Here is a 21,530-nt window from a genome sequence, read left to right on the forward strand (position 1 = left end):
CCTGAGGGCGGGGAAGGTAACCTGAGCAGGAAGCGACCTAGCTCCTCTTTGCAGTTGTCACAGTTGGTGGTGGTGGTGGGGGGTTTAGCTGGAGCAGATTCTCCCAATATATCACTGTCAGCCCTGGATGCAGACGATCTAAAAGCATGCAGAAATGTTTTGAACAGTGTGTACTGACTGTTCTCATCTTCATTTAGGAATGTATCTATTTGTATGAGGAAAAAATGCCGGGAGGATAAGTAAAAGTAACCACTTGGTCCTGAGGAATTTAGGATTTTCTCTTTCTTCCTCCCAAGAAGGCACATGTGTAACATTACTTCGAGAAATCTACTGACCAAGTGGGTGGACTGGAAACAACGGAAACAGTGAACAGGAGAAACTCAACAAATGGGCCCGCCTTGCAATTCAGGTTCAACCTAAAAGGAGCACTTACCATGCAAGGAGAGAAAGCTTTCTCCCCACTCTCGGAGAGCCGATGGGCCCCGTGGCAGGCCACGGTGAGGGGTGCGCCATCGAGAAGGGATCAAACATGTCCCATCCTCTGGAGGACAAAGGGCATTGGGACCCCTGAGCACCAGGTAAGGTGGCAGCGGTAGGAATCCAGATGAGAGATTCTTGGAGGGTGAAAAACAGTGGTCACCCGTCAAGGGACGTTGCCCAGGAAGACAGAAGAAATTTTTACCGCACACATACTAAACCAAAGACACAGATCCTTGAAAGGTAGTACCATTTTATTTAGTGTTGTAGGAAATTTTAGGTTACTTCTTAAGAACAAAATCAGAGAAATTAAAAATTCCCAAAGTTACAAAGCAGGGAATAACATATAATCCAAAAACGCTGGGCGATCCTTGAAGAGTCCGAGGGAGGAAGGGCCACGTTAGTAGTCCACACACCAGATACCAAGAAACCAGACTTGAGGATGGTGTGGATACTAGATTACGTTCTCCGCCTAAGGCAATTCATCTTTCAGCCTCGGGGGATTTTTAATTAGTAGTTTTAAGAAAAGAAAAAAGAGTCAATTGGGAGAAGGGACCCAGTGAGAAAAGATCCCACCTAATTTAACATTAAATTGCCACTGGCCTTCAATACAGTACGTGGCTGAGGTCATGGACCCTCCTCCTTCAATGCCCTCTGGAGCTCCCACGGTTAGCAAAGCTGGAACCACACACAGTATAGTACCTCACTGGTACCTGCATACACGCACACACCTCTCCACTCAGGTCAACAGCTGTTCCTCACGGCCAAGGGCAGACTTTCTTGCTCCTTCGTTCTGCCTCCCTAATGAGGTTAACACACCAGAATAAAAGGGAAGGGCAGGACACCTGCCAAAGTCCAAGCAATGAGATGATACGAAACAACCAAGCAAATGATTGACTTTTTTTTTTCATGGAGCTGACCTCCAATTGAAATTCACTGCAAGGTGTTTGGTATTTAATCTGATGCTTCCCCAAAGTACGGACTGTTCTTTCTGGAGGCAGTTAGATAAAGCCAAGAAGAGAGCTGCCCCTGCTTCTCCAGAACACAGTCACCGCCCAGGCCCAGCAGTTACGCTATCATTCACAGCAGCTGGAAGCAAGTCCCAATTCTTGTAGAGACGGGCACAGGCCTTCAGACATACGCCAGGTAGAGAAGTCCAGCAGTCCAACTCTCCGAGCCCTGCTAATGGCTCAGAGCGGGCTAATGCTTTTCTTAGATAAATTCTAAGTAGAGTCCTGGAGGACAGCTGTTAGGTAATGACCCTCAGGCTATCTGCTTTGAGAGGTACAGGAATGCTAAAAATTGAATTTTTTTTTTTAGCAGTGGTAGAAACCAGACACCCTTGAAGTAAATTGTCCTTCATTCTCCAGAGTTCCCAAGTGGCATTTCAGAGCACAGGAATCCACTACTCCACCCAGACGTCCCTCTCCAATACTGACGGAGGTACACACCCGAGGTCCTAGCAGCAATCTCCAGACCAAGCGCCCCACCTGGACAGTGCCGGTCTCCGCACCAGCTCCCCGAAGGAGAACCCATTCAGAGCACACGGGCCCCCAGTGCACTTGGGGTATCACAGTCAAAACACAGTTATATCAAGTAAAAAACATGTTGTGGAACAAATATATACATGTACATTTTCAGAGTTCAAGTGAGTATACAGTTCTCTTTGTAGGTATGTAAATAAATTTCATAGCACTACAAAAATACAAGTCATCTGAGATGTTTACAGTGGTCCCCGGTACTGTAGGAGAGTATTAAATAAAATAGCTATCGATAATTAAAAGCTAATTCAATAAATCAAGTTACAGTATCATCCTTCAGATTAAAGTGCTCCAACATAACTAAGGTTGCAGCAAACGTGATTCCTGAAAAGGAATTCTGCTGCCAACAGTCTTGCCTCTTAACCTCAATATAACAAGAACACGGGAAGAGATTCCCAATTTACTACCTGCTGGTACTGCCACCCCAGCCACCTCACTGGTCGGTGACACTCCTCCCTGAGGAGAAAGGTCAAGATCTGATGAGATTCTGTCACAACCAGGGGGGAAAAATGAATAATACAAACACATTCTAATTCCAATATTAAGGTTACTGACAGTGAAACAGCCTGAAGCTGAACTGGTACTATTCATTAAAAAGAGGGCGAGTGTCCTAATTGTTAAAAATATATGTACTAATCTAGTTTTAAAAATACAGAAATCCCAAAATAAGTATCATTTTTCTCTTTATAATTTTATAACAAGGGGGAAAATTGCCAGGAAGAGTTGCCAAGGAAACCAGGGCGTCTAGGCACAGGGGAAAAAGGCCACAAGAATCCTACCAAAATCATTCCATACTTGGTGGCACCATTTTAGTAAGTGCTTGGGTCACCCAATCCCTTATCAAGGCACTGACTAAGCCATTCTAGTCAGCGAGAACCCAGCTGCCATGTGAGAAGGGACTTGGACCAGCTGCCCTAACTGGTGCAAAGTCACTCCCACTCCCCTGTTCTGCGTCTCAGGGGCCCTGTGGATCTACACAGAGCATATTTTAAGGCTAGAGCGTAATGGAAGTTGGTGTTTAGAAAGGGCAAGTTGGCCCTGGCCGGTTGGCTCAGTGGTAGAGCGTCGGCCTGGCGTGCGGGGGACCCGGGTTTGATTCCCGGCCAGGGCACACAGGAGAAGCGCCCATTTGCTTCTCTACCCCCGCCCCCCCTCCTTCCTCTCTGTCTCTCTCTTCCCCTCCCGCAGCCAAGGCTCCATTGGAGCAAAGATGGCCCGGGCGCTGGGGATGGCTCCTTGGCCTCTGCCCCAGGCGCTAGAGTGGCTCTGGTCGCGGCAGAGCGACGCCCCAGAGGGGCAGAGCATCACCCCCTGGTGGGCAGAGCATGGCCCCTGGTGGGCGTGCCAGGTGGATCCCGGTCGGGCGCATGCGGGAGTCTGTCTGACTGTCTCTCCCCGTTTCCAGCTTCAGAAAAATACAAAAAAAGAAGAAAAAAAAAAAAAAGAAAAAAAAAGAAAGGGCAAGTTGTTCATAATCTAAAAGGCACACTCAGAGGCTTTCCTCAAACTCCTCTGCTCCAGTCAAAGTAAGACCAAGTCCAAAAGCCCAGGAGGTTAATGTGATACCAAAATTTAGAATCTGCAGCCAAAGAGCCACACCTGAGCTACTCAAAAGCCAACAAAGTATGTGTAACACAGCACCTTCTCATGTCACCCCGAGTGTTAATGACTAGGGGATACATATTTTATAATCTCAATATCAAAGAAAGGAAAGCCCATGTTAAAATACATTAATACCCCTGGTGCTGTACGAATCTCTGAGCCAGGATCAGCTGTTATGGCCATGTTTTTGGTCAGAGCATAAAATATTTACAACATAAGGCACAGTGGCATTTAAAAATAAAAACCTGGAAACGTACAGTGAAATATCCGTTGTAATAATTAACCTGGCTTCATCTGGTAGAATAGACTCTTTCCAGATAACAAACGAGGGAGATGGTGCCTTCGAGCCTGTATGTATCAGGCATACGGGGTCCTTGACTGCAAGAGGAGGTGAAAATAAACTCACAGAAAAGTCTTGGTGTCCTATGCTGGCCCAGTCACAGCTTCCCTGCCTTTCTGCCAAGCTGAGCCGGAACTCGAAGGATGTTGGGGGTTTCTTCCATGACCCTGACCAGCAGATTGTCAATGTAGTCCTCCAGCTCGCGAACCTGGAACTCCTTCTTGCTTATCGTTTCCTTCTGTTTGAGGACCAACTGGATCAGCTCATCATGGGTTAGCTGCGCATAAGCAAAGGCAGGGTCCGAGGGGGTATATTTCTTAAGAGAGGAAAGAAAGGGGGGAAAAAATAAAATCAACAAAGAGGTCTAAATATCTAAAAGAAATATGAGCCCTGGCCGGTTGGCTCAATGGTAGAGCATCAGCCCGGCATGTGGATGTCCTGGATTCAATTTATGGTCAGGACACACACACACAAAAGAAGTGACTATCTGCTTCTCTTCCCCCACCCTTCTATTTCTCTCTCTCCCTCTTCCTCTCCCACAGCCATGGCTTGATTGATTTGAGCGTATCAGCCCCAGCACTGAGGAGCAAGGCCCCAGATGGGCAGAGCATCAGCCTCAGACTGGAGTTGCCAGATGGACCCCGGTCAGGGTGCCCACAGAAGTCTGTCTCTCTACTCCCCTCCTCTCAACTTAGAAAAGAAGATAGATAAATAAATAAATAAGTACATGAAATATGAAAGAGGGACTCAATGACCATAACCTGAGGCTCAAGAGGTCAGAGTTCAGAGAGGCACAATGTGCTCTAGGAGCTGGGCAAATAAGAAACCGCTGCTACACAGGTAATCATCAAGCTTTAAAGATGAAATGACATCTGAACTAGACCTTGGAGCTGAATTACAGTTATTAATTTCCTCCCCAAATAACAGAATTTTATTTTTAATTATAAAAGAAATATTAGCTCATCATGGGAAATCTCAAATACAGCAGAGGGAAGAAATTGTTACCCATAACTCCAACACATAACATTTAGGTCTCTATCTTATTTTTTTCTCATTTTTTTCTGGTATGTTTTACAACGTTAACATCAGACAGAATATAGTTTAAAGCTTCTTTCAATTGTTTTGAGAGTTTTTCCCCCATCATTAAATTTTATCAAAAACTTCTTTTTTAATGGATGCTTAAAATTCCATTATATTTTAACCATCTCTCTTGCTGGGTATTTAGGTTGCTTTCAGTTTTCACAATTGTATAATTAAAATTTATTAACATAAATCTTGGCCCTGGCCAGTTGGCTCAGCGGTAGAGCGTCGGCCTGGCGTGCAGGGGACCCGGGTTCGATCCCCGGCCAGGGCACATAGGAGAAGCGCCCATTTGCTTCTCCACCCCCCCCCTCCTTCCTCTCTGTCTCTCTCTTCCCCTCCCGCAGCCAAGGCTCCACTGGAGCAAAGATGGCCCGGGTGCTGGCCCTGGCCGGTTAGCTCAGCGGCAGAGCGTCAGCCTGGCATGCAGGGGACCCAGGTTCGATCCCCGGCCAGGGCACATAGGAGAAGCGCCCATCTGCTTCTCCACCCCCCGCCCCTTCCTCTCTGTCTCTCTCTTCCCCGCCCGCAGCCAAGGCTCCATTGGAGTGGGGATGGCCCGGGTGCTGGGGATGGCTCCTTGGCCGCTGCCCCAGGCGCTAGAGTGGCTCTGGTCTCGGCAGAGCGAAGCCCCGGAGGAGCAGAGCATCGCCCCCTGGTGGGCAGAGCATCGCCCCTGGTGGGCGTGCCGGGTGGATCCCGGTCGGGCGCATGCAGGAGTCTGTCTGACTGTCTCTCCCCGTTTCCAGCTTCAGAAAAAATACAAAAAAAAACCACCCATAAATCTTTGGTTATATCTCTAAATATCTCCTTAAGATAAATGCATACAATTAAAAAGGCGTACACACTTAAGATATTTCACACCAACTTTCAAACAGCTATAGAATTTAGTTTACATAATCCAAAGAGAAAAATATGTAGGACTTTGTAATAATTAGAAGATCCTAGGAATGTGATAACCTAAAAAGAATTATAAAACAGTTCAGCGTTACAGAAAGTGAGCAACAGTCATGAAGAGAAAGAGGTGCAAAGAAAACACCCATTAATTCAAGAAACAACAGTGCCCATTGTCACATATTTCCTTCCAGGATTTTTACACGGGATTTTTTCCCACATAGTTGCATAATGATGATGTATATATTCAACTTGTGTCCAACTTTTTCCATGTAATATGACAGATAATCTGTGGATGTAGTTGGCTGCATTATTTTAAAATGGAAGTGTCAAAGCCACCTGAGTAAATAATACAACCCTAGTTACAAATCGTCTAGAAAGGATGGAGGCCCTAAGAAAAACACCTTCACTACAGTAATGATTGGCTAGCTTTTCCTAACCTTAGCTATGCAATTTCTTTCTCTAACCTCTCTCTTACTTTGCAACATTCCAAAGAGTAGTTATTTTGTAAGTATTGTTTATGCCTTAGTACAAAGCATGTATTATATGGCGAGCCAACAGCAGTCTCCAGGAAACTTTCATATTTACTCCGAATAGTTACTAAGTATTGTCCAGGACCAAGAGCTTTGCTGCAGGCAGGCAGAGGGGCAGCCGTGAGGAGGCTTACAAAACATGAGCAAAGTGAGCAGCAGTTGTCTTTGTTTTAAGGCAAGTTATTCTCTCCATCAGGGCCAGGAGATAAGCCCCTGATTAAACAAGCTTTGAAAAGTAAATAAAATGGGAGCCAAGGGTCTTCCTTGCTCGCTTCCCAAAAGCTAGGTGTTATTTCTCTTTCCAGCCAAGCTGCATTCCACAGTAAAAAGAACAGGGGATGGGAGGCCACTAAATGCCTCTAGTTTTCATCATTGTCCCTTTTATGCTGTTCTTTTGCCCAATTTCCTGGTAAATATTGTTAATTCCAGGAAGACAAGTGCTGCCTCTCCCACACAACCACAGAACCCAGCCGGGCTGAGCTGCTCCAGTTACCGTCCGTCTGTAGACTAGAGCTGAAAGATAGTAGGAGTATAGTTCTGGCTGCCCTGGTAATTTTAAGAGAAGGCAGGATGGCTAGAAGATGCTAACCTGTTTTCAGCCACAATCCATGATCACTCCTCAGCCTCTTTTTTTTTTTTTTTTTTTTTTTGTATTTTTCTGAAGCTGGAAACTGGGAGAGACAGTCAGACAGACTCCCGCATGCGCCCGACCGGGATCCACCCGGCACGCCCACCGGGGCGATGCTCTGCCCACCAGGGGGCGATGATCTGCCCTTCTGGGGCATCGCTCTGCCGCAACCAGAGCCACTCTAGCGCCTGGGGCAGAGGCCAAGGAGCCATCCCCAGTGCCCGGGCCATCTTTACTCCAATGGAGCCTTGGCTGTGGGAGGGGAAGAGAGAGACAGAGAGGAAGGAGGGGTGGGAGTGGAGAAGCAAATGGGCGCTTCTCCTATGTGCCCTGGCCGGGAATCGAACCCGGGTCCCCTGCACGCCAGGCTGACGCTCTACCACTGAGCCAACCGGCCAGGGCTACTCAGCCTCTTTTGCTGAAACTCAGATCTCCAGCTTTCAGTGCATGCTTGGCCCAGCGCCTGGTGGCACAGGGAAGGGCACTCAGAGGCAGTAACCACCACCCAGCACTTAAAAACGCTTGCAGGGGGAAAGGAGACCTGAGTAAGACGTTTTAAAAACACAAAAACTCTTTGATATCCTAGACTACACGTGACTGTAATATCCACGACTGATTGAAACTTTTAGATGCACCTTTACAAAAATAAACTTCATTTTTACTGACTACAGTCCCCAATAGTGATTTAGGAAATTCCTCCACGTATCTGAAACACAACATATCCTTGCCCACTAATGGTCATCAATCAGTCAGTAAATCATTCTCCTCCAGTCCATGTGGTAATGAGTCAAAGACCAAGGGTCCGCAACAAGGAGGGATTCTAAATCCTTCTGATTTTAGAACCAGGAAGGGCGGATGACCACAATCAAACCAGAAATCATCTGGGAGGTTGATTTTGTTTTTATAGGGTTTTTTGTTTGTTTGTTTATTTGTTTAATGTTAGCCCAAGCTTTTTAAACAGATGAAACCCTCTAATCCAGAAATATTCTTCCTAGAAATTGAGTTTAAGGAAATAATCTAAAGGAAGGGAAATGTTCAATGCAAGAAATTGTTGACTGTAGTGTTATTCATCTTGCAAAACAGAAAACATAAAGTTGTACACCTGAAATTTATGTAATGTTATTAAACAATGTTATCTCAATAAATTTAATTTTTTAAAAGATTTTATTTATTCATTTCAGGGGAGAGAGAGAGAAAGGGTGAGAGAGAGAGAGAGAAAGAGAAAGAGGGGAGAAACAGGAAGCATCAACTTCCATATGTGCTTTGACCAGGCAAGCCCAGGGTTTCGAACCAGAGACCTCAGCAATCCAGGACGACGCTTTACCCAGTGTGCCACCACAGGCCAGGTCTCAATAAATTTAATTTTAAAAACAGAAAACAACCTAAGTATCCAATAATAAGGAAATGGTTAAGTAAATATTGGTATAACCATTTCAAGAATGATTAAGTAGCAATATGCAAAAAAGGTTATGATATATTACTAAGTGAAAAAGAATTGAAGAGTGTTTCCATGCAGGTGATGGAGCTGGAAATATTACCATTTCCCAACTACCATATTCATCAGTGGATCCTATATAGCCTGTGAATCACAGGTTGATGAGGAACAGGGTATTTCCATTGTCTGAAATTAATTCCCCACAAATTTCCTATTAGTTGTAAAAGGAAAAACAGTAACATAGAGAACCTGGGTGGACACCTCCTAAATGAAGCCATCCAGTTGACACTTCCACTACTGGTACAAACTGATACAATGTGCTTCTTCACACAATGCTATTTCTATAGTTCATTCCTGCCAAAGATGCATAACCTCAAGCAGACCATGAAGAAACACCAGACAAATCCAAACTTAAGCAAATTCTCCAACTTGTCCACACTCTTAAAAAATGGCAATGTCGCCCTGGCCAGATGGCTCAGTTGGTTAGAGCATCACCCGGAAGTGGTTTTCAGTTCCTTTCCGGTCAGGACAAACACAGGTCGATGTTTCTGTCTCTCTCTCTCCCTTCCTCTCTCTCCAAGCAATAAAATAAACATTTTTTTAAATGTAAAGGAAAAAAAAAAAAAAGGCAATGTCTTGAAAAACAAAAAAGGCTGAGAAACTATTCCAGAATAAAGACAACTAGAGAGACAGCTAAACATAATGAATGATCCTGGATTGAATCCTGAACTGGAGGGAAAATTACCCTTAAAAAGGGGTTAATGGGACATTAATGGGACAACTGGTGAAACTGAAATATAGACTATACATAAGAAAAGAGTATCACATCAATGTTAAATTTCTTGATTTTGATAAATGTCCTTAATCTTAGGAATTTAGTATTTAGGGGGAAGAAAAGCTTGATATAAGCAACTTACTCTCAAGTGGTTCAGGGGAAAAAAGTCACGAATATACAAAGAGAAAACAAAGAGGGGGTGGGGGCTGGGAAAGCGAATCCGGTAAAATGCTAACAGTTGGTGAACTGGGATGAAAGGTACACAGGACCTCTTTGTACTATTCTGGCAACTTTTTTTAAAATTTGAAATTACTTCAGACTAAAGTTACAAAAAAGTATATCTACGCAATGATTATAACTACAAGAATTTTATATTCCTGCCAAAAGATAAGAAAGGATACATGAAAATTAAAAGGTCTCATTTGAATGGGTCTGATGGTGGGTGACATTTTCTTCTCATTAAAAGAGAAGTGCCAGTGTCAGTTATATTACTCGAGACACAAAAGAATTCAACATTATTCAGCAGCAAGTGTAGGTGGCTTTCAAAGATGATCCAAGACATGAGACGTATGGTTAAGTTACTCGTGGCATTATCTGCTGCCCAAGGAGAGGTATACAGTGGTGACTCTAGAAATGTTTGTTTTACTTAGATCCCTAAGTAACATGCCCACCTTCTGAGAAGACATACCTTCATAATGGCTTCATTGATCAAGTTCTCACTGATGACAGTAGCAGTTCCCAAGCTGGAGTTAGCGATCTTGGTGGCTGTTGTGTTCATTGGCTTCACAGGATGAAGTCTAAAGAGAAGGGAGAAAAAAATCATTAGACTTTTCTGTAACAGCAAAACTAAGAACTGCCCATCCCTACGATGGCAGCCCGCCAGGGACACAAGGACGGAGAATGGTGACACACTGTTCACATCTCTGGCCTAACACATGCCAATGCGCCTGTAGAAATGAAAGTGGTCAGCACCAGGCAGCCAAACACAAGCCAACACGGAAGACCCTTAGAGCCAGGTGTCCTGACGTCCCCACAAGCCCCTTGTCCTCGTTATCAGTCTCAGGAGAACATTAAAGCTGTGTTCTTATTTTTGGAGGCAACTGCAGCCTAGGACTCCACTGCAAGAGTCCCTGCAAAACCTCTGTCCCTCATCAGTAAACAAAGAGTTGAGAACAAACATGCCAGCTTCACACTGGGCAGTGCCAAAAGGAAGCTTTCAACACCGCCTGGTTCTACCTCTCCATCGCAGTTGCCTTCTGACACCATCGGCAAACTCGTCACTATCTGAAAGCTATCTCTGCTATCTGAAAGCTCCAGATCTGACTGTGCGGGATATTCCTAAATTATTTTTGAAGACCACTACTACATTCTTGCTACAAACACAGGCGTGCCTTGAGGTATTCCCCCACAGGAGCTGCCTCATTTAAAACAGGCCCTCCAACACGGGTGGGCTGCACCCTCAGAACATCTGCGCAGTCAGAAAGCAAAGGGGGACATCGCTCACATTCATGAAGACCATCCTCCCCGACTCTCACCTGTGCTTGGCTGACCCAGGTCCAGCCGAGACTGGATGTGTCTCCGAGGGTGAGACCCAGGCCTGAAGGAGCGGCTTCCTCTTGCCAGAACTGTCCACTTTACCAGGGAGGCCCTCTGCTGTTGCTTGTTTGTGAGATTCTGCTGTACTGGTGTGCTGAGTGTCAGAGTGTGGAGAGCTAGGGAAAGAGTGCGTGGCAGGAGAGGGCTCAGAACAGGGGGGGCTGGGGGGAGGGGAGCCCGGGGCCGCGTCAGGAGGCTGACTGAGCCTCCCATTTCCCATCGGTGTCTCCTCCTCGCCACCACCAGGGCCTGGCAGCTGTGTGTCCAAGCGCGAGCTCTTGCCAAGATACGGTTTGTGAATTCCTAAAGCTGCCGTCTGCTCTGCAGAAGCCCTACCAGCTCCTTCGGGTGCTTTCGAGCTGAGGTCATGCGGGCCATCTGCGGGCACTGCCAAACCATCGGCCTCGCCGCTTGGCACCTCCTGGGGACGGGCAGGTGACGTGATCAAGGAAGAAGCTCTTACTTCCACAGGTGCCACCTTCGCCGTCTCTCTGTCGTCTTCCACCTCATCTACTCTCTCATCATCTGATGCGACTTCAGGAATGGAAGGAAGGGTTAAGTCCAGGTCGGCCATGACTGGAGATTTAACGCCTGAGGCAGACTGAAGGTCACCCAGGGGCTCAGACAATAGGCCTTCATGATCGCTGGCTTTGCTCTGATTTTCAGCCATAAGGCAATCGCCTCCCTCAATCCTAAGGAGTGGAGTGTCTTTTCCTGGGCTTGCCTCACTCACTGGGCCCTCTGAGCCGCTCTCAACAGAGGGGAGGGGAAGGGCATCGGCCATGGCAGCTGGCACACCGGAATCCAGTGGCCTGGGTTCAGTCACAACTGCCCCCTCAGAGTCCTCTGTGTGGGGAGACTCTCTGCCAGGCACATCGCTGGCGGCAGCCCCTTCACTCCTCAGCTCCCGGGAACTCCCTTCGTCCTCCTCCCCCAGTCCAGGGGGCTTCTCCGCCTCCTCTCCCCTAATGAGCTGCTCAGAAAACGACACATGCTTCTTGATTTTTTTTCGGCCTTCACTGACATTCAGACCCATCTCTTCGTGTCTCCGCGTCGCAGAGTCAAGTCGGGGGACCGACTCTCCAGTTTGAAGAGGGGGTACCGTTTGTTTGGCTGAGGAAGTCATTTCGCCACCCCTAACTTTGTTCTCCAAAGACCCAGACTGACTCTTCGAGCCTGTGTTCCCCTGCAGCGAAGCCCTCCCAGCTGGGCTTTCCACCCTGCCACTTCCCAGGAAAAGGGCCGATGTTACTTCTTGGGCCCACTGGGATGAAGGGACGCAGTCCTGCTGTTTTGAGGGGGGAGACCTCAGAAGTGCTGCTTGTCGCCCCACTTCAGGCTGCTTCGGAGGGGACGGCTCGGAGTCATCGCCACCGGCGCTCTCCGCGTCTCTCCCTCTGGTGTCCCCCACCGGTGACTCTGCTGGCCCCCGATGCCCCGGAACGGGTGGCCGTTTGGAACATGTTCCCGAGGCACAAGAATCAGTACCTGGAACTGGTGTCAAACTCTCCTTTTGCAACTCTGCTTTAAGGAGCAAAGAGGGCTCTTCAGAACCGGCCTGGCCCTGGTCGGTGGAAGGCCAGCTTTTAATAGGAGTGGATGTGGAAATGGGAGCAGGCAGGGGAGGTGAGAAAGCGGAGAAGACAGAAGGGGAGTCTGACGACCGTGTCTCTGACTCATGTCCCGACTGAGACGGGGCAGGTGTCTGACCAGAACCGGAAGGGAGAACAGAAGAAAAGGGAGGAGAATCGGGGGAAGAAGGAAGCCTGGCTGTGGGTTGGACCTCTGGAGACACTTCCAGTCTGCAAAAAGGACAAAATAAAATCTGCAGGTCAGTTGCAGACGCCGCAGGAGAGGCGAAAGACATGTAAAAGTAGTCGTTCAAAGGGGAGGACTTATTGTCATATTTGGGGCAGTACCCTGAGAAGTTAAAAGGAACACAATAATATCTAATATATAAAAGGGCCACTTTTAATCACCAAGTACATCTGCCACACAAAAGGGCTTTGCTACAGAAACAGAAAGATCCAGGTAACGTGGCAGCCTAGTTTCTTTTGGGGATATACAAAAAGAAGCTAAAAAGTTCAAAGCAGTAAAAGACACACCCACCACAAGGCAGCACGCACAGATTTTGAAGAGCAGCAACCTGCGTGTGTCTGTGTGTTTGTGTGAAATCAAGGCAAGCAGAATCTCAAAAACGAGCCCGTCCCACCCCAGACACAGAAACATGGAGTAAATGTGAGTCATGCTGAAAAGCAGAACCCCCAAGGCTCACTCAGGCTCTTGCAACCAGACGCAGAGTAAATACACAGAGAACTGTCACAGACACACTCCAGAGTGGACCATGACAGCAAACCAGTACCACAGTGTGGGGAGGAAACGTCACCTCGGCCTCAAGGGGAGAGGTGTGAAGTATTTAAACGCGGGTCCTGCACAGCCACAGCCCAAACCTGGTATTTGCAACGTACAATACTCAGAATCTCCTATCCCCCATGGTGTTCCCCTGGGGTCTGATTATCACACCAGAAGGACCAAGACTCACCGAGGTTTCACAGCTTTGGTCTGGGGAGCCCTGGCAGAAGGAACAGGTGGTGTCCGTTCAGACTTGGGCTCTGGGTCAGCTTCCGGTTCCGTGATCTGCACTTCTTCAAATGGGTTCAGGGATTTTCCCCGTCCAGATACAACGGCCATAGTATCCTTCTCAGATCTCTTGCCGAGGCCTTCGGCAGGTCCTGGCTCATCCTCCCGAAGCACGCCTTCCTTCTCCTGACCCAGGGAGGAAGCAGGACTTTCCCCTTCACTGCCCTTAGCCACGTCCTTCTTTCCTGTCACCAGAGAAAGCAAAGAGGACTTCTTGTTCTCAGACTTTTTGCTGTCTTTGGTTTCTTTCGTGGGCTCTGACTTCGCTGGAGCCATGTTTTCCCTGATGTCCCCACTGACTGGTGGCCAGGATGGTGGCAGTGTCATGGATTTCGGAGAGTTCTTTGTGGAAGACTCAGACAGCCGCTTGTCAGAAGACACGGCACCTCCTTCCCCGGGTTCCTTCCCAGACCGAGCAGCCAGGTTCTCTGTAGATGAGAACAGATGTTTCTTCCTGAAGCCCTGGGGGGACGGGGAAGGAGAGGGGCTGTCTTTGGCCTCATTCTTGCCTTCTGGCTGCTCCACGTAAACATGGTTCCCATTGATGCAGACATTAGAGCGGGAAAGGGAGTCGTTCTTAGACCGGAGGCCACCAAGGAACGAGAGCCCTTCCTTCTTGGGAAGGTTGAAGGTGATCTGGCTCAGCAGCTTAGGATCTGTGCTCACTGTTCTCTTGTGAGACAGGACTGTAAAAAGAAAAATAAAGGAAAAAGGGTATAAGAAGTTAGAGTGGTTCACAACTGGGAGGGGTGGAATTGTTCGTGTCGGAATACGTTTTCAGTTGTCACAACTGGCTGGGGAGTGCACTAGCATCTAGGAGGTAGAGGTCAGGGCCGATCCCAAACATCATACAATACATGGGGCTGCCTCTCACAATAAAGACTTGTCTGGCCCAACTATGAGTAGAGCTAGGGTTGCGAACCCTGCATCTAAACAATAAAAAGGGCAGCACTCTTGGTAGACTAGCAGGATCTGGCCAACAGTAGGGACTTGATCACTCAAATTGTAGTTCAAAATATACAGTTAATCCAGGTTAAGGGAACTGGATTCCTCAGCTTCCATTAAGGACATAGCCCCTAGAGATGTTTTCTCTGAACATATGTACCCTGATTTATCAATGTCACTCCATTAAAATAAAAATAAATTAATTAATTAAAAAGGACATAGCACATGAGGTTTTTGTCTAATAACAGGAGTTCAATGGAAACCTGATGAAGTAATGAGATATCATTAATACTCCAGTTTTGCCTTTCATTAAAAGAAAAAAACCTGGATGCACTCATTCTTGTAGTTCCAGAAGCTTCTACTAATGTACATCAGTTACAGAGCCAGACATTTTAGAAAAGGAATCCATACATTCTTAGAAACCACAGGGCTGAGAAATAGAGAAGGCTTCCTAGCCAAGGTAATAATACATCAGCAGCACCACCATGACAACCACCATCATCACCATGACAACCACCATCATCACCATGACAACCACCATCATCACCAACCACCATCATCACCAATCACCATCATCACCATCATTTTAGTAACTGAGAAGCTGAATTAAAATCTTTCTCTTAAGATTTGTTTGTTTTGTCTCTCTCAAAGCAAAGCAAAGCAAAGCAAGCTGAGGGAGAGAGGCCAGGTAAAGAGGAAGAGGAAACTCACTGTCCGAGGCAGAAGAGGACTCGTCCTCATTGTCATCATCCTCCCACCGGGACGGAAAGTCTCCGGGACGAAGCAGCACTCGGTCTGACTTTGAAGTAGGCAGGACAGACATGGACTGGGAAAGTGGTGTTTTCTGCAAATTAGACTTGGAAAACAAGGTCTTAATCTTTGACTTCTTTTTCTTGTCTTTTGGAGATGACTCATCATCACTGTCGACTGAGGCTGACATGCTGGGGACGATGGCTGATGCAGTATCTGATGCACTGTCCTTATTCTTCCCTTTGATCTTGTCCTTCAGTTTCCCAAAAGGATTCCGAGACTTCTCTTTCACGGAAAGGTCAAACATGCTAGCAGTCATGTTGTTTCTCATAAACTGAATGTCAACCTCAATTTCTCCTCGCTCTTTATCCTTCTTTCCTGGTTTGGATTTCAAGGTATACCACCTACAAGGAAAAAGGCTGAGAGGTTACCTTTGAACTGAAGAGCTTGAAACAGCACTCACAGTCCCTGCTAACTAGCCTCTCCTCTCTGTTATTACCAACCTCTTACACCAACACTTTCTTATGCTTTCTTCTTTGGGGAGCAGAGGGTGGGGTGGGGGAATAAAGACAGAACTTGTAGTTTATTTGAGAAGCCACCCCAAAGATAGAATCTGAGTCTGCACTCAGTGTATCATCACCTAAAATCTTGATTCTATTGATATAAAGTGCTGTCAAAAATAAAATAAATAAAATAAACATTCCCTCAAATCATTTCCTGTAACTGGTATTTTCCTTCAGTAGGGTAAAATGCAAAACCATACACAGATAGTTAAGAAGGTAGAATGCGGATTTACAAGTAAAACACAGAGAAAAGAAAGTGTTTGTAGTCCCTGCCAGGGAGTAATGAAAATTATAAGACAGAGTAAAAATCTATAGAAAGGCCACTTATACAAGGCACCTGGGGTAGTCAAATTCATAGAGACAGAAAGAAGAATGGTGGTCATCAAATAGGGGAAACGAGTGGATGGGGAGTTAGTGTTTAATGGCAATGCAGTTCGAGTTGGGGGGAAAAAAAGCTTTTTAAGATTTTATTAGCCTGACCAGCAGTGGCACAGTGGATAGAGCATCAGACTGGGATGCCGAGGACCCAGGTTCGAGACCCCGAGGTCACCAGCTTGAGCGCAGGCTCATCTGGCTTGAGCAAAAAGCTCACCAGCTTGAACCCAAGGTCACTGGCTTGAGCAAGGGGTTACTCGGTCTGCTGAAGGCCCACGGTCAAGGCACATATGAGAAAGCAATGAACAACTAAGGTGTTGCAACTAAAAACTGATAATTGATGCTTCTCATCTCTCTCTGTTCCTGTCTGTCTGTCCCTATTTATCCCTCTCTCGGACTCTCTCTCGCTGACCCTGTAAAGAAAAAAAAAATTAAAAAAAAAAAGATTTTATTTATTGCCTGACCAGGTGGTGGTGCAGTGGATAGAGCATCGAACTGGGACGCAGAGGACCCAGGTTCGAAACCCCAAGGTCATCAGCTTGAGCGCGGGCTCATCAGCTTGAGCTAGGGTCACTGGCTTCAGCATGGGATTATAGACATGACCCCATGATCACTGGCTTGAGTCCAAAGGTCACTGGAAGGAGCAAGGGGTCACTGGCTCTGCTGTAGCCCCCCAGTCAAGGCACATATGAAAAAGCAATCAATGAACAACTAAGATGCTACAACGAAGAATTGATGCTTCTCATCTCTGTCCCTCTCTCTGACTCTCTGTCTCTATCAAAAAAAAAAAAAGAAAAGATTTTATTAATTTTACAGAGAAAGGAGAGGCGTGTCAGGGGCGGGGGAAGGAACAAGAAGTATCAACTCATAATTGCTTTATTTTAGTTGTTCATCGATTACTTGTTGTGTCTGCCTTGACTGGGCATGCCCAGGGTTTCTGATCAGCAACCTCAGCGTTTCAGGGTGACACTCTATCTACTGTGCTACCACAGGCCAGGCCCAGTCGGGAAAATGTTTCAAGTTTTAGAGATGAATGGTGATGGCTGCACTATAATGTGAATGTGCTTAAAACCACAAAACTGTACACCTAACAATGGTTAAAGTGGTCAATTTTGTTATGCACATATAATCGTTTACCACAATTTTTTATTTTTTTATTTTTTCTCTTAATTTTTAAGTTTTTTATTAAAAGAGCAATGCAAGTCAACTGTAGTAAATAAAGTAAAAAATGAAAAAATTTAAGTCATCTGAAATTCCATTATTTACCATTTATATTTTGGTATATTTTCCTCTATTTCTTCTTTCTGAGCACAAATATATTTTACATAGTGACAATATATATAACGTATATATAATTTGATACCTTTTACATTTGCTACCTGGAAACCTCAGTTCAAACCCCCCTTCCCACGTGTGTCCTCCTCCCCTCCAGTTCTGTGACTTGAAGTGCACCTGTTCTTTCATCCCCTCCATTTCTTTTCAGTCTATTGGCTCCTTCCTGTCTAACTCTTATGGTCCTTCCTTGTTACCACACTTACTTTTTTTAATATTTTATTTATTGATTTTATGGGGGGTAGGGAAAAAGTAGTAGTTGCTTCACTCTAATTGTCCATTGGTTGCTTGTTATATGTGCCTCGACCAGGCAAGCCCATGGTCCTGAACCAGCGACCTCAGCACTCTAGGTCGGTGCTCTACCCACTGTGCTACCACAGGCTAGGCACCACCGTTATTTTTTTAACGAGAAATTGATCCTGACCAGTGGTAGTGCAGTGGATAGAGCATCGACCCAGTATGCTAAGGTCACTGGTTCGAAACCCCAAAGTCACTGGCTTAAGTGCGGGATCATTGAAATGATTCCAAGGTCACTGGCTTGAGCCCTAGATCGCTGGCCTGAGCAAGGAGTCACTGGCTTGGCTTGAGCCCTCCCTTAAAGGCACATATGAGAAAGCAATCAATGAACAACTAAAGGACCGCAACTACGAGTTGATGCTTCTCATCTCTCTGCTCCCCCTCTTTCTCCCTTCCTGTCTCTCTCTCTCTCTCTCTGTTAATCAATTTTTTAAAAAGAAAGAAAAGAGAAATTGAAAGGAGGCATTCTTCCTAGCTTAATAATCAAAAGAAAAAACAAAAAGAAAAAAAGAAGCATTTCAAACATTCAAGTATTTCTCTTGGTCCTTTGCAAACTACTTCAAGATACGGCAAATAGTTTATCAGTTGAACTCCAGTGAAAGACAGACTTGAGAAAAAGGAGCTCTCCCCCTGGCATTTCCAGCTAGTGAGCTGCCAGAATGTGAGTAGCGTGACCCCTGCAGAACACACAGTTCCCAGTGCATGGTCTCCTGACAGCCAGCCCCAGCGTCAGCCTCAGGAACTGACAGCCCACACTCTGACATTCTTTTTAGTGACCTATTTAAGAGCTGAGGGTCATGGGCTTTAAGGAAATGATGGTTTTGCCCAAACAAGCACAATTTCCTCTTTCACCTCCAGCCTGTCTTGCCCACAGTGCAGATCACAGCCCCCACAATTTCAGCTCACCCTACGCTTCAAGGAAGGAAGCACAGGGAGGTAGAAACCTAACACTTAAATAGCACCCACAGCAAACCTGGCACTGCACACACTGAGAAACTCACAGAAGTCTCATAAGAATACCATTTCTTAGGCCCTGGCTGGTTGGCTCAGTGGTAGAGCATCGGCCTGGTGTGCAGGAGTCCCAGGTTCGATTCCCGGCCAGGGCACACAGGAGAAGCGCCCATCTGCTTCTCCACCCCTCCCGCTCTCCTTCCTCTCTGTCTCTCTCTTCCTCTCCAGCAGCCAAGGCTCCATTGGAGCAAAGTTGGCCCAGGCGCTGAGGATGGCTCTGTGGCCTCTGCCTCAGGCACTAGAATGGCTTTGGTTGCGGCAGAGCGACGCCCCCTGGTGGGCATGCCGGGTGGATCCCGGTCGGGCGCATGTGGGAGTCTGACTGCCTCCCCGTTTCCAACTTCAGAAAAAAATACAAAAAAAAAAAAAGAATACCATTTCTTTAGGTCTGAAGTGGGATAGTATACCCATTTTACAGCTAAAGAGATTGAGGTTCACAAGTGAGGTAAATGGTACAAGCTCTTAACACTGTTTAGGGGCACAACTAGGTTCTGAATCCGCTCTGCACTTCAGAGCTCCCACTTGGCCCTTCACCAAGATTCCTGCTCTGTACTCTCTCCTAACTTATCTATGATGGGCCACCTTTTGCACACACAGAAAGGAGGGCTCAACTTTAAACCCTTTTTGAGTCAAGTTTGAGCTTCTAATTTAAACGTCCTGAGATAAAAGTAGAAAGAGGGGAAACCCACCAGAGCTTGCCATCAGTCATAAATCATAAGCTTTCCTAAAGTCCAGTGTACAAAGTCATCCAGAAGAACTTAACCTGCATTATCAAAACACAGCCAAGACCTCCAAAATGACGGGAGCTATGATTCTGGACCCTGAGGAGAAATCTCTTACGGTTTTTAAACCACAACACGCAGCTGGGGAGAGAGGGGATGCAATGTCCTACGAGACAACCAGGCCTCTGCCAGCCTAGTGTCTTTCCAACACATTTTCCAGGACCTGGCCTGGAATACTTTGCATATTTTTCACTTAAATGTTGAGAGGATTATTTGTATTTTCCTCTCCTGACAGTCATGTGCTAAACGGTAGCCTTGGTGATGAAGGCTGGTTAGCTTTTGTAAATACCAGTTGTAGGCACCTTGAAAAGGGAAGTTGCTGAATGCTGAACACTGAGGGCTTAGATGACCACACCAGCCACAAGCAGAGAGCTTCACCTCTCCACCCAGGAGGTGTGAAGACAGGATAGGCCTTCAGAGAATATCTGACAGTTCTGGAGACCAGGCCCGCCTTTCCAAAAATATTAGTGTCAAAGTCTGTTTACTTTGAGCAAAGTTCCAACCAACTGTAGAATCCTCTCTGAGGGCCTATTATTACCTGATGCACAGATTCAATCCCCAAGTGCTAGAGTGAAATTTGTTTTGGAAACTTCCAACGCCACTAGGAGGTGTGAACACACACTTCACCAGCTGGTCCTGCCCACTTATTTTCACAAACAAACCAAACACCAGGTAGCCCAGAACAGCCACAGGGCTATTTTAGGAGGTGAAAGGCAGACTGATTCATAGGCAGGTAAGTATCCATGCAAACTTTGCAGAATTTTAAAACACCTGTGCTGAGTTTATTAAAGCTAGAAAGGAAGACAGGGATTGTTTCTTTTACTATCAATGTTCTCCACGGGATATCTGACACAGGCACAATTTGATAACAGTAGTGGAAACCATGATCCAAAAATCACCCTAAGGAATCCAAACAAGAACATGCAACTGGATTTTAATCTGTAAACATCAATTCACCTTTTAAGCGTGTCTGTTCTTTCTTTGTTTATTTTTTATCGGTTTCTTAGAACGAGGGATGGAGAAAGTGAGAGAGAGAGAGACAGGAACATCGATCTGTTCCTGTGTGTGCCCTGACTGGGGATAGAACCAGCAACCTCTGTGCTTTAGGACGATGCTCTAACCAGCTGAGCTATCCACCCAGGGCTCTGTTCATTTGCTTTCAGGTTCACTCAATTCCAGCGCCTTGCGGAAGTAGTTCATAAATAATAAAGTACAGCCACACAGCATGTGATGTCAGTGTGGGTGTGTTAAGCATTACCTTTCACGCAGGCCCAGAAAGCTTGCATTATCTCAGAAATCAGGGCTGGGTTCATTTTCCTAGCCCAAAGGGCAGAGAGCAGAAAGAAACCCATAATCCCAATATATCAACTTTACTTTTAAATCCACTTCTAGAAAAATCCTGCAACCTATCAAAAAAAAAGAAAATCAAATTACCCTTTCTGTAAGCAAATAATGATTTTTTTTTTTAAGTGAGAGTAGGGGAGACACAGAGACAGACTCCGACATGTGCCCCAAGGTAATCCCGTCTGGGCCGACACTCTGCCCATCAGGCCGCTTGCCAAGCCATCCTCAGCGCCTGAGGCAGAGGCTCAATGGAACCGTCCTCAGCACCCAGGCCATGGCTGCAGGAGGGGAAGAAAGAGAAAGAAAGAGAGAGAAGGGGAGGAGGAGGGGGAAGGAGGAGGGGGAAGAAGGAAGGAGAAGGGTGGAGAAGCAGATGATCACCTCTGTGCCCTGATCGGGAATCAAACCCAGGACATCCACACACCTGGCTGACACTCTATCACTGAGCCAACTGGCCATGGCCACAAATAATAATTTTTACTTATAATTAAAACTCAATTCTGCAAAAATTAAAAGAATCTCTGAATACATAAGAAGTGTCAGGAAACTTATATAAACTATATCTTAAAGTAATAATGGGCATAGGGTAA

General features: G+C 46.2%; 1 protein-coding gene across 2 annotated transcripts in view; it reads right to left on the reverse strand.

Moving 5' to 3' along the window:
- Positions 1-710: 710 nt before the first annotated feature.
- Positions 711-21,530, reverse strand: part of RAB11FIP1 (RAB11 family interacting protein 1) — a 33,081-nt gene continuing 12,261 nt past the window's right edge. Inside the window, exons 2-6 of one of the 2 annotated variants that reach the window (XM_066234136.1) lie at positions 15,198-15,640; positions 13,444-14,227; positions 10,841-12,703; positions 9,994-10,102; positions 711-4,276 (exon numbers count right to left, since the gene is read on the reverse strand). In XM_066234136.1, the coding sequence (XP_066090233.1) occupies positions 4,058-4,276; positions 9,994-10,102; positions 10,841-12,703; positions 13,444-14,227; positions 15,198-15,640 (3,418 nt within the window). In that variant the 3' untranslated portion in view covers positions 711-4,057. The remainder of the gene's footprint in view (positions 4,277-9,993; positions 10,103-10,840; positions 12,704-13,443; positions 14,228-15,197; positions 15,641-21,530) is intronic. The other variant, XM_066234137.1, reaches the window with a different exon arrangement.

The sequence above is a fragment of the Saccopteryx bilineata genome, chromosome 6 (genome assembly GCF_036850765.1).
Source record: "Saccopteryx bilineata isolate mSacBil1 chromosome 6, mSacBil1_pri_phased_curated, whole genome shotgun sequence".
NCBI lineage: Eukaryota > Metazoa > Chordata > Mammalia > Chiroptera > Emballonuridae > Saccopteryx > Saccopteryx bilineata.